A 14,007-nucleotide genomic window follows, 5' to 3' on the forward strand; every position below is an offset into this window, starting at 1 on the left:
TGCCCTGTCGCTCACATACAGTCACACACACTCACACTGTCGCTCACACACAGTCACACACACTCGCACTGTCGCTCACACACAGTCACACACACTCACACACAGTCACATACACTTGCACTGTCGCTCACACGCAGTCACACACACTCGCACTGTCGTTCACACGCGCCCTCTCACTTACTAGCTAGCTAGCAGCAGTAGGAGGGGTAGAAGCAGTAATAGCAGAGGTAGCAGTCGTGAGAGTAGCAGGGCTGGTGGTGGTGGTAGGAGTAGTAACGGGGGTGATATCGTTCTGGTCAGCCCTCCCATGCTGTGTTGACAGAGTGGATGGAAACGGAGAGAGAGTGCGTGTGGGCTGGGCGTGCTCATGACTGCCTCCCTACAGAGGGGTCTCCACCCCTCACCCAGCCCCACCCTTCCTCCGGAGACCCACCCTGTTCATGCACACACTTTCCTTCAGTGCTGATTAAACATTTACTTGCATGTGGTTCTCAGACACCGACTCCGGTCCAATCGATACGTTTTATTACAGACGTTACAAAGAGACGCCGGAGACAGGAGACCCCTGGGCGCCGCTTGAGGAGTTTAAACCTTCCCAAAATAGGGCCGTTACAGTAAAATCGATGGCAGTAACGTTTGCTCATGTATTTATTCACCCACCATCTGCTCTCTCCAGCTGCGTTTACGAGGCTCAGAGCAGACAAGTGGCCAATTAAACACTGCTTCCGTTTTAACGGACTCTATTGCCAGAGCCCTTGGCCAGACAGTGTGATTCCAGGGGACACCGGGGGCTCCAGATATCTAAAGGTACCCTGGGATTCAGCTGGGCTGTTCGGGCCTTTAGTGGATGTCCTGACACCCCATCTCCCTGCTGTCACCCCTCAGTGTACTGACTGACCCCTCTCTCTGTAGAGACACCCCATCTCCCTGCTGTCACCCCTCAGTGCCCTGACTGACCCCTCTCTCTGTAGAGACACCCCATCTCCCTGCTGTCACCCCTCAGTGCCCTGACTGACCCCTCTCTCTGTAGAGACACCCCATCTCCCTGCTGTCACCCCTCAGTGCCCTGACTGACCCCTCTCTCTGTAGAGACACCCCATCTCCCTGCTGTCGCCCCTCAGTGCCCTGACTGACCCTCTGTCTCCCTGTGGCTCTGTGTTTTCCAGCCGGAGTCTCTGGATGCTGTCCTGGTTGTGGTTCCTGCTGAGACTATTGATCTCTTTCCTGCAGCTGACAGCGCTCCAGGGCTGTAATGGGAGGCATCAGGCCCAGAGCATGTTCTGCACAGCCAGGACTCCACACTGACTGAACACACTGCAAGTGTTCAGTACCTCCAGGCCCAGGGGGCTCTGGCTGATTTTTAATAAGAAACAACAAATAACAAAATGCCAAATAAATGTCTGACACAATATAAAATGAGCCCCTAAAGGAATGTGTTGAATAACTGTAATATTAGGAGATTTCTTTCTTAAAGTTTACACACAGTCACACACACTGGCATTGAGCACATTCACACACACACAACCACACACTCACACAGTTACACACACTCTCATACTGAGGGCTGACCAGAACGATATCACCCCCGTTACTACTCCTACCACCACCACCAGCCCTGCTACTCTCACGACTGCTACCTCTGCTATTACTGCTTCTACCCCTCCTACTGCTGCTGCTAGCTAGTAAGTGAGAGGGAGCATGTGAGCGACAGTGTGAGTGTGTGTGACTGTGTGTGAGCGACAGTGCGAGTGTGTGTGACTGTGTGTGAGCGACAGTGCGAGTGTGTGCGACTGTGTGTGAGCGACAGTGCGAGTGTGTGTGACTGTGTGTGAGCGACATTGCAAGTGTATGTGACTGTGTGTGAGTGTGTGTGACTGTGTGTGAGCGACAGTGCGAGTGTGTGTGACTGTGTGTGAGCGACAGTGCAAGTGTATGTGACTGTGTGTGAGTGTGTGTGACTGTGTGTGAGGGACAGTGCGAGTGTGTGTGACTGTGTGTGAGCGACAGTGCGAGTGTGTGTGACTGTGTGTGAGCGACAGTGCGAGTGTGTGTGACTGTGTGTGAGCGACAGTGCGAGTGTGTGCGACTGTGTGTGAGCGACAGTGCGAGTGTGTGTGACTGTGTGTGAGCGACAGTGCAAGTGTATGTGACTGTGTGTGAGTGTGTGTGACTGTGTGTGAGCGACAGTGTGAGTGTGTGTGACTGTGTGTGACAGACAGTGCGAGTGTGTGTGACTGTGTGTGAGCGACAGTGCGAGTGTGTGTGACTGTGTGTGAACGACAGTGCGAGTGTGTGTGACTGTGTGTGAACGACAGTGCGAGTGTGTGTGACTGTGTGCAAGTGCTGTTACCCCTGATTCTGCCCTGCTGCTACAACTGAGACTCCTACTACTCCTGCTGTTACCCCTGATTCTGCCCCTGCTGCTACAACTGAGACTCCTGCTACTCCTGCTGTTACCCCTGATTCTGCCCCTGCTGCTACAACTGAGACTCCTGCTGCTCCTACTGTTACCCCTGATTCTGCCCCTGCTGCTACAACTGAGACTCCTGCTGCTCCTACTGTTACCCCTGATTCTGCCCCTGCTGCTACAACTGAGACTCCTACTACTCCTGCTGTTACCCCTGATTCTGCCCCTGCTGCTACAACTGAGACTCCTGCTGCTCCTACTGTTACCCCTGATTCTGCCCCTGTTCCCTGCTCCTACAACTGCTACTCATCCTACTACAAATGTTACTTGTACTACTACCCCTGCTGCTACTACTACCCCTGCTACTAGTCCAATGACATGCTGGTAGGTTAACTGGCTTCTGGAAAAACTGGCCCTGGTGTGAGTGCATTAGTTTGGCCCTGTGATGGACTGGTGTCCTGTCCAGGGTGTATCCACCTTGTGCCCATTGCTTGCTGGGATAGGCTCCCCGTAACCCTTAATTGGAAAAAGTAGTAAGAAAACGTATGAATAGAAAATGCCCCACTCTCTTCAGGTGTACCCCAAGGCTTATCTTAAGAATTGATCTGTTTTTAATCTATTTACTCCCATCAGGCAGTCTTTTTGGCGAAAAGGATGTCTGCTTTCAGTTTTAAGATGACGACATTCAGTGTTATATCTCCATCTCATCTGACCCTCCACGTGACAGCTCGGTAATGCCAAACTTTGTGAGTGAAATTTATGCCTGGTTGAGCTCAAATTTCCTCCACTTCAATTTGACAAAAACTGAGGTGATATGCCTAAATCCCCGGAAGACACGATACATCCTGTTTAGGAAATGCCCCACAATTTAGAAAAAATAGCCTCAAATTTTGCTTTGCTATGAGAAGTCTGAGGGTCTTGTGCGATCTTGAGTTTTGAATCACCCCGATTCTGGCCCGTCTTCACTCGCTCCTCTTCACCCAGTGCACTCAGTTCAGAGTTTTACTCTTTAAAAGCCCTTCACACCAAATCCCTGCCATGCTCCTCTCTCATCCCTCGCTGTGACCCAGCAGGCCCTTCAGAGTCAGAGACCCAGCAGAGTCTTCTCACAGGTCTGCTGCAGCCTGCTGGCTCCCCAGCCCTGGAGCTCCCTCCCTGCCCATCGGAGAGCTGTCACTCTCCTACACGTTTAGATCAGGCTCTTAATTAGTGTTCGTATCTCTGTCTTTATTTCTCTTCAATGTTATTGTGATTTTGAACCCTGTAATGTACACCAAACACTGGGGGTGTACTTGGGCCCTGAAATAATCTGATATAAATCCTTACTGCTGCCGTCACTGCCACTACTAGTCCTGCTGCTGCAGCTGCTACAACCCATGTAGAACTACTGCTACTACTGCAGTTACTACTACTGCTACTACTGCAGTTACTACTACTGCTACCACGGCTGATACTGCTCCAGTTACTACTGCAGTCACCACTGTGACCACTCCTGCTACCACCACCGTCACTACCACTGTTACCACCATTATTAATACTCCTGCTACCACCACCGTCACTACCACTGTTACCACCATTATTAATACTCCTGCTACCACCACCGTCACTACCACGGTTACCGCCATTATTAATACTCCTGCTACCACCACCGTCACTACCACGGTTACCGCCATTATTAATACTCCTGCTACCACCACCGTCACTACCACGGTTACCACCATTATTAATACTCCTGCTACCACCACCGTCACTACCACGGTTACCACCATTATTAATACTCCTGCTACCACCACCGTCAATACCACGGTTACCACCATTATTAATACTCCTGCTACCACCACCGTCACTACCACGGTTACCACCATTATTAATACTCCTGCTACCACCACCGTCACTACCACTGTTACCACCATTATTAATACTCCTGCTACCACCACCGTCACTACCACGGTTACCACCATTATTAATACTCCTGCTACCACCACCGTCACTACCACGGTTACCACCATTATTAATACTCCTGCTACCACCACCGTCACTACCACTGTTACCACCATTATTAATACTCCTGCTACCACACCCGTCACTACCACTGTTACCACCATTATTAATACTCCTGCTACCACCACCGTCACTACCACGGTTACCACCATTATTAATACTCCTGCTACCACCACCGTCACTACCACGGTTACCACCATTATTAATACTCCTGCTACCACCACCGTCACTACCACGGTTACCACCATTATTAATACTCCTGCTACCACACCCGTCACTACCACTGTTACCACCATTATTAATACTCCTGCTACCACCACCGTTACTACCACGGTTACCACCATTATTAATACTCCTGTTACCACCACCGTCACTACCACTGTTACCACCATTATTAATACTCCTGCTACCACCACCGTCACTACCACGGTTACCACCATTATTAATACTCCTGCTACCACCACCGTCACTACCACTGTTACCACCATTATTAATACTCCTGCTACCACCACCGTCACTACCACTGTTACCACCATTATTAATACTCCTGCTACCACCACCGTCACTACCACGGTTACCACCATTATTAATACTCCTGCTACCACACCCGTCACTACCACTGTTACCACCATTATTAATACTCCTGCTACCACCACCGTCACTACCACGGTTACCGCCATTATTAATACTCCTGCTACCACCACCGTCACTACCACGGTTACCACCATTATTAATACTCCTGCTACCACCACCGTCACTACCACGGTTACCACCATTATTAATACTCCTGCTACCACCACCGTCACTACCACGGTTACCACCATTATTAATACTCCTGCTACCACCACCGTCACTACCACTGTTACCACCATTATTAATACTCCTGCTACCACCACCGTCACTACCACGGTTACCACCATTATTAATACTCCTGCTACCACACCCGTCACTACCACTGTTACCACCATTATTAATACTCCTGCTACCACCACCGTCACTACCACGGTTACCGCCATTATTAATACTCCTGCTACCACCACCGTCACTACCACGGTTACCACCATTATTAATACTCCTGCTACCACCACCGTCACTACCACGGTTACCACCATTATTAATACTCCTGCTACCACCACCGTTACTACCACGGTTACCACCATTATTAATACTCCTGCTACCACACCCGTCACTACCACTGTTACCACCATTATTAATACTCCTGCTACCACCACCGTTACTACCACGGTTACCACCATTATTAATACTCCTGCTACCACCACCGTCACTACCACGGTTACCACCATTATTAATACTCCTGTTACCACCACCGTCACTACCACGGTTACCACCATTATTAATACTCCTGCTACCACCACCGTCACTACCACGGTTACCACCATTATTAATACTCCTGCTACCACCACCGTCACTACCACGGTTACCACCATTATTAATACTCCTGCTACCACCACCGTCACTACCACTGTTTCCACCATTATTAATACTCCTGCTACCACCACCGTCACTACCACGGTTACCACCATTATTAATACTCCTGCTACCACCACCGTCACTACCACGGTTACCACCATTATTAATACTCCTGCTACCACACCCGTCACTACCACTGTTACCACCATTATTAATACTCCTGCTACCACCACCGTTACTACCACGGTTACCACCATTATTAATACTCCTGCTACCACCACCGTCACTACCACGGTTACCACCATTATTAATACTCCTGCTACCACCACCGTCACTACCACGGTTACAACCATTATTAATACTCCTGCTACCACCACCGTCACTACCACGGTTACCACCATTATTAATACTCCTGCTACCACCACCGTCACTACCACGGTTACCACCATTATTAATACTCCTGCTACCACCACCGTTACTACCACGGTTACCACCATTATTAATACTCCTGCTACCACACCCGTCACTACCACTGTTACCACCATTATTAATACTCCTGCTACCACCACCGTTACTACCACGGTTACCACCATTATTAATACTCCTGCTACCACCACCGTCACTACCACGGTTACCACCATTATTAATACTCCTGTTACCACCACCGTCACTACCACGGTTACCACCATTATTAATACTCCTGCTACCACCACCGTCACTACCACGGTTACCACCATTATTAATACTCCTGCTACCACCACCGTCACTACCACGGTTACCACCATTATTAATACTCCTGCTACCACCACCGTCACTACCACTGTTTCCACCATTATTAATACTCCTGCTACCACCACCGTCACTACCACGGTTACCACCATTATTAATACTCCTGCTACCACCACCGTCACTACCACGGTTACCACCATTATTAATACTCCTGCTACCACACCCGTCACTACCACTGTTACCACCATTATTAATACTCCTGCTACCACCACCGTTACTACCACGGTTACCACCATTATTAATACTCCTGCTACCACCACCGTCACTACCACGGTTACCACCATTATTAATACTCCTGCTACCACCACCGTCACTACCACGGTTACCACCATTATTAATACTCCTGCTACCACCACCGTCACTACCACGGTTACCACCATTATTAATACTCCTGCTACCACCACCGTCACTACCACTGTTACCACCATTATTAATACTCCTGCTACCACCATCGTTACTACCACGGTTACCACCATTATTAATACTCCTGCTACCACCACCGTCACTACCACGGTTACCACCATTATTAATACTCCTGCTACCACCACCGTCACTACCACGGTTACCACCATTATTAATACTCCTGCTACCACCACCGTCACTACCACTGTTTCCACCATTATTAATACTCCTGCTACCACCACCGTTACTACCACTGCTACCACCACAGTTACTACCACTCTTACTACTACTATCTCCACTGTTACTAACACTGTTACCACCACTGTTACTACTGCTGCTACCACCACTGTTACTACTGCTCTTACTACTGCTATCACCATTGTTACTACCACTGTTACCACCACTATTACTACTGCTGCTACCACCACTGTTACTACTAATATTGCTAATGTTACTACCACTATTACTACTACTGCTACCACCAGTTACTACCATTGTTACCACCACTGTTACTACTGCTGCTACCACCACAGTTACTACCACTCTTACTACTACTATCACCACTGTTACTACTGCCGCTATCACCACACCTGTCCACACCCGAGTCCACACCTGAGTCCACACCTCAGTCCACACCTGAGTCCACACCTCAGTCCACACCTCAGCCCACACCCGAGTCCACACCTGAGTCCACACCTCAGTCCACACCTGAGTCCACACCTGAGTCCACACCTCAGTCCACACCTGAGTCCACACCTCAGTCCACACCTCAGCCCACACCCGAGTCCACACCTGAGTCCACACCTCAGTCCACACCTGAGTCCACACCTGAGTCCACACCTCAGTCCACACCTGAGTCCACACCTGAGTCCACACCTGAGTCCACACCTGAGTCCACATCTGAGTCCACATCTGAGTCCACATCTGAGTCCACACCTGAGCCACACCTCAGCCCACACCTCAGCCCACACCTGAGTCCACACCTCAGTCCACACCCCAGCCTGCCAAAGCAAGCTGGCAGCAGTCAGGAGTGTCAGAGCTGGCTTGAATTGGGAGAAGTTACCCGTGAAATGGATTGAGTGTGGATGAAGTCTCATCCATGCCCTCTGCTCAAGAGAAATAGAAGGCTCATGGTGCTCGGATACAGAGTGAAAACCTAGAGCAGAAATCAATAACATTCTTCCAATTATACAGCACACTTGTAGGACGTCTGACCATACTGCATTCAGTTGTGATCACGTTACAGAGAGAATTGTGTGGGTCTGAAAAGAGTTTGAGAAAGAGTGACTAGAATAATGGGCCTCCAAGGAACATCACACACAGGCATATGAAATGATCTCATTCTCTTTATTCTAGACACTGCGAGATGAGTTAAATCAACCCCTCAAAAACCTGAAGAACACTGAGAGCTGACTCATGGGCCAGCTGCACACTCAGGACCAAAGCAGAGGTCCCAAAACAGCAGAGCAAAGGAAGGGCTTGGGAGTGAAGAACCTCTTCATAAAGAAGACTCTGAGGTGTCTTCAGGGTTAACTACACTGAGCAACAAGAAATGACGGAAAGTCAGGAATCACTTTGTTACTGACATCTTCATGAGCACAAGAGACTGCTTTTGTGAACATGGTGAATGACATGTAAGCTTGAATACAATACCCTGCCCTGTCTCAGACTGCACCCCTCTCACTGAGCCCTGTACCCCAGCTCTACTGGACTACCCACTGTCTCACACTGCGCTGTGTCTCACACTGCACCCCTCTCACTGAGCCCTGTACCCCAGCTCTACTGGACTACCCACTGTCTCACACTGCGCTGTGTCTCACACTGCACCCCTCTCACTGAGCCCTGTACCCCAGCTCTACTGGACTACCCACTGTCTCACACTGCGCTGTGTCTCACACTGCACCCCTCTCACTGAGCCCTGTACCCCAGTTCTACTGGACTACCCACTGTCTCACACTGCGCTGTGTCTCACACTGCACCCCTCTCACTGAGCCCTGTACCCCAGTTCTACTGGACTAACTACTGTCTCACACTGCGCTGTGTCTCACACTGCACCCCTCTCACTGAGCCCTGTACCCCAGCTCTACTGGACTACCCACTGTCTCACACTGCGCTGTGTCTCACACTGCACCCCTCTCACTGAGCCCTGTACCCCAGCTCTACTGGACTACCCACTGTCTCACACTGCGCTGTGTCTCACACTGCACCCCTCTCACTGAGCCCTGTACCCCAGCTCTACTGGACTACCCACTGTCTCACACTGCGCTGTGTCTCACACTGCACCCCTCTCACTGAGCGCTGTACCCCAGCTCTACTGGACTACCCACTGTCTCACACTGCGCTGTGTCTCACACTGCACCCCTCTCACTGAGCCCTGTACCCCAGCTCTACTGGACTACCCACTGTCTCACACTGCGCTGTGTCTCAGACTGCACCCCTCTCACTGAGCCCTGTACCCCAGTTCTACTGGACTACCCACTGTCTCACACTGCGCTGTGTCTCACACTGCACCCCTCTCACTGAGCCCTGTACCCCAGCTCTACTGGACTAACTACTGTCTCACACTGTGCTGTGTCTCACACTGCACCCCTCTCACTGAGCCCTGTACCCCAGTTCTACTGGACTACCCACTGTCTCACACTGCGCTGTGTCTCACACTGCACCCCTCTCACTGAGCCCTGTACCCCAGTTCTACTGGACTACCCACTGTCTCACACTGCGCTGTGTCTCACACTGCACCCCTCTCACTGAGCGCTGTACCCCAGCTCTACTGGACTACCCACTGTCTCACACTGCGCTGTGTCTCACACTGCACCCCTCTCACTGAGTCCTGTACCCCAGCTCTACTGGACTACCCACTGTCTCACACTGCGCTGTGTCTCACACTGCACCCCTCTCACTGAGCCCTGTACCCCAGTTCTACTGGACTACCCACTGTCTCACACTGCGCTGTGTCTCACACTGCACCCCTCTCACTGAGCGCTGTACCCCAGCTCTACTGGACTACCCACTGTCTCACACTGCGCTGTGTCTCACACTGCACCCCTCTCACTGAGCCCTGTACCCCAGCTCTACTGGACTACCCACTGTCTCACACTGCGCTGTGTCTCACACTGCACCCCTCTCACTGAGCCCTGTACCCCAGCTCTACTGGACTACCCACTGTCTCACACTGCGCTGTGTCTCACACTGCACCCCTCTCACTGAGCCCTGTACCCCAGCTCTACTGGACTACCCACTGTCTCACACTGCGCTGTGTCTCACACTGCACCCCTCTCACTGAGCCCTGTACCCCAGCTCTACTGGACTACCCACTGTCTCACACTGCGCTGTGTCTCACACTGCACCCCTCTCACTGAGCCCTGTACCCCAGCTCTACTGGACTACCCACTGTCTCACACTGCGCTGTGTCTCACACTGCACCCCTCTCACTGAGCCCTGTACCCCAGCTCTACTGGACTACCCACTGTCTCACACTGCGCTGTGTCTCACACTGCACCCCTCTCACTGCGCCCTGTACCCCAGCTCTACTGGACTACCCACTGTCTCACACTGCGCTGTGTCTCACACTGCACCCCTCTCACTGAGCCCTGTACCCCAGCTCTACTGGACTACCCACTGTCTCACACTGCGCTGTGTCTCACACTGCACCCCTCTCACTGAGCCCTGTACCCCAGCTCTACTGGACTACCCACTGTCTCACACTGCGCTGTGTCTCACACTGCACCCCTCTCACTGAGCCCTGTACCCCAGTTCTACTGGACTACCCACTGTCTCACACTGCGCTGTGTCTCACACTGCACCCCTCTCACTGAGCCCTGTACCCCAGCTCTACTGGACTACCCACTGTCTCACACTGCGCTGTGTCTCAGACTGCACCCCTCTCACTGAGCCCTGTACCCCAGTTCTACTGGACTACCCACTGTCTCACACTGCGCTGTGTCTCACACTGCACCCCTCTCACTGAGCCCTGTACCCCAGCTCTACTGGACTAACTACTGTCTCACACTGTGCTGTGTCTCACACTGCACCCCTCTCACTGAGCTCTGTACCCCAGTTCTACTGGACTACCCACTGTCTCACACTGCGCTGTGTCTCACACTGCACCCCTCTCACTGAGTCCTGTACCCCAGCTCTACTGGACTACCCACTGTCTCACACTGCGCTGTGTCTCACACTGCACCCCTCTCACTGAGCCCTGTACCCCAGTTCTACTGGACTAACTACTGTCTCACACTGCGCTGTGTCTCACACTGCACCCCTCTCACTGAGCCCTGTACCCCAGTTCTACTGGACTACCCACTGTCTCACACTGCGCTGTGTCTCACACTGCACCCCTCTCACTGAGCCCTGTACCCCAGCTCTACTGTACTACCCACTGTCTCACACTGCGCTGTGTCTCACACTGCACCCCTCTCACTGAGCGCTGTACCCCAGCTCTACTGGACTACCCACTGTCTCACACTGCGCTGTGTCTCACACTGCACCCCTCTCACTGAGCCCTGTACCCCAGCTCTACTGGACTACCCACTGTCTCACACTGCGCTGTGTCTCACACTGCACCCCTCTCACTGAGCCCTGTACCCCAGCTCTACTGGACTACCCACTGTCTCACACTGCGCTGTGTCTCACACTGCACCCCTCTCACTGAGCCCTGTACCCCAGCTCTACTGGACTACCCACTGTCTCACACTGCGCTGTGTCTCACACTGCACCCCTCTCACTGAGCCCTGTACCCCAGCTCTACTGGACTACCCACTGTCTCACACTGCACTGTGTCTCACACTGCACCCCTCTCACTGAGCCCTGTACCCCAGCTCTACTGGACTACCCACTGTCTCACACTGCGCTGTGTCTCACACTGCACCCCTTTCACTGAGCCCTGTACCCCAGCTCTACTGGACTACCCACTGTCTCACACTGCGCTGTGTCTCACACTGCACCCCTCTCACTGAGCCCTGTACCCCAGCTCTACTGGACTACCCACTGTCTCACACTGCGCTGTGTCTCACACTGCACCCCTCTCACTGAGCCCTGTACCCCAGCTCTACTGGACTACCCACTGTCTCACACTGCACTGTGTCTCACACTGCACCCCTCTCACTGAGCCCTGTACCCCAGCTCTACTGGACTAACTACTGTCTCACACTGCGCTGTGTCTCACACTGCACCCCTCTCACTGAGCGCTGTACCCCAGCTCTACTGGACTACCCACTGTCTCACACTGCGCTGTGTCTCACACTGCACCCCTCTCACTGCCTGCCCTGATGCCCCTGGTCTCTGTCAGTACCTGAAACGGGCCGCTGGGGCTGACAGTGACATTGGCCTGTTTCCAGGAGTTTCCCTGGCTTCCAGAGAGGCTCCAGACCGGAGGGCCTGTTCCGCCAAAGCTCCTGCCTCGCAGCATAACATTCAGGGAACCTGAAACACACACACATACATACAGAGAGTATTACTGCACTGAGTAGTGCAACACAGAGAGTATTACTGTACTGAGTAGTGCAACACAGAGAGCATTACTATACTGAGAACTGCAAACACAGAGTATTACTTTACCGAGTAGTGAACACGCAGAGTGTTACTGTACTGAGTAGTGCACATACAGTGTATTACTGTACTGAGTAGTGCAACACAAAGAGTATTACTGTACTGAGTAGTGCACACACAGTGTATTACTGTACTGAGTAGTGCAACATACAGAGTAACACTGTACTGAATACTGCACTTAGACCATTTTACTGTACTGAATAGTGCAACACAGAGAGTATTACTATACTGAGAACTGCACAGAGTATTACTGTACTGAGTAGTGCACACAGAGTATTATTGTACTGAGTAATGCACACACAGAGTATCACTATACTGAATACTGCACACACAGAGTATCACTGTACTGAGTACTGGACATAGAGAGTATTACTGTACTGAGTATTGCAACACAGAGAGTATTACTGTACTGAATACTCCACATAGAGAATATTACTATATTGAGTAGTGCACACCCAGAGTATTACTGTACTGAATATTGCACATAGAGAGTATTACTGTACTGAGTAGTGCACACCCAGAGTATTACTGTACTGAATACTGCACATAGAGAACATTACTGAACTGATTACAGCAGATACTGTAGAGATGATTACTGTACTGAGTAGTGCACACACAGAGTATTATAATTACAGCTCTGAGTCTCCTCATAAAGAATTACTGCTCTGAGTCCCCTCACACACAGAAAGAGATGTCCCTCAGCTCTCACCACTAGCCCACACTGCCTCCCTCTCTTTCCTAGTCCTTCTTTCCCAGTCTATAGAGACTCTTGTTCCCAATACACTGATTAATATGGAAATCATTTATACCTAATATTGACAGAGGAGGAATTTACTTGTTACTAATAATAGCAGGGAACAAATCTTGTGTTTATTAAGTTATTAATGGACACATTATCATCTTGCAGAGTAAAGCTCACTCACCACACTACTTATACTAATTTATGGAAATGATCTCTGGTGCTCACAGTTAAAAAAAGCAGCACTTGCTCATTTTATTTAATTACCACACATTGTTTATTCAAGCTGTTATTTGGCAGGGTCTTGTGTTTCAACAGCATCCTTATGATTGTGCTTCAGAGCCTCTTTTCTGACGGCCATCTGATATACTTAGATACTCCTTCATAGTGTCTAATCTAGCTTCCTGCTCCGTCTACAGATATCTCTACAGTGTGCCAGGTGTGTCAAAGGCATCTGGAATCAGTCCAGACAAAGCAACCATTCTGTGGATTAATGAATATTGAGAGGCTGGAGGAACTGAGTCTCTTTAGTCTTGAACAGAGAAGACTGTGAAGACACCTGATACAAGTATTAAGGGACTGTCCTACACTGACAGGCTGAATGAACTGAGTCTCTTTAGTCTTGAGCAGAGAAGACTGCGAGGAGACCTGATACAAGTATTAAAAATCCTCAAAGACACTGACAAAATCA

At 50.7% G+C, this 14,007-nt stretch overlaps 1 protein-coding gene across 1 annotated transcript in view; it reads right to left on the reverse strand.

Moving 5' to 3' along the window:
- Nucleotides 1-14,007, reverse strand: part of mdga1 (MAM domain containing glycosylphosphatidylinositol anchor 1) — a 176,778-nt gene that overhangs the window by 15,120 nt on the left and 147,651 nt on the right. Inside the window, exon 16 of the mRNA XM_088625959.1 lies at nucleotides 12,321-12,451. Coding sequence (XP_088482085.1) covers nucleotides 12,321-12,451 — 131 coding nt within the window. The remainder of the gene's footprint in view (nucleotides 1-12,320; nucleotides 12,452-14,007) is intronic.

This window comes from Lepisosteus platostomus, chromosome 3 (assembly GCF_059453375.1).
Source record: "Lepisosteus platostomus isolate fLepPlt1 chromosome 3, fLepPlt1.hap1, whole genome shotgun sequence".
Taxonomy (NCBI): domain Eukaryota; kingdom Metazoa; phylum Chordata; class Actinopteri; order Semionotiformes; family Lepisosteidae; genus Lepisosteus; species Lepisosteus platostomus.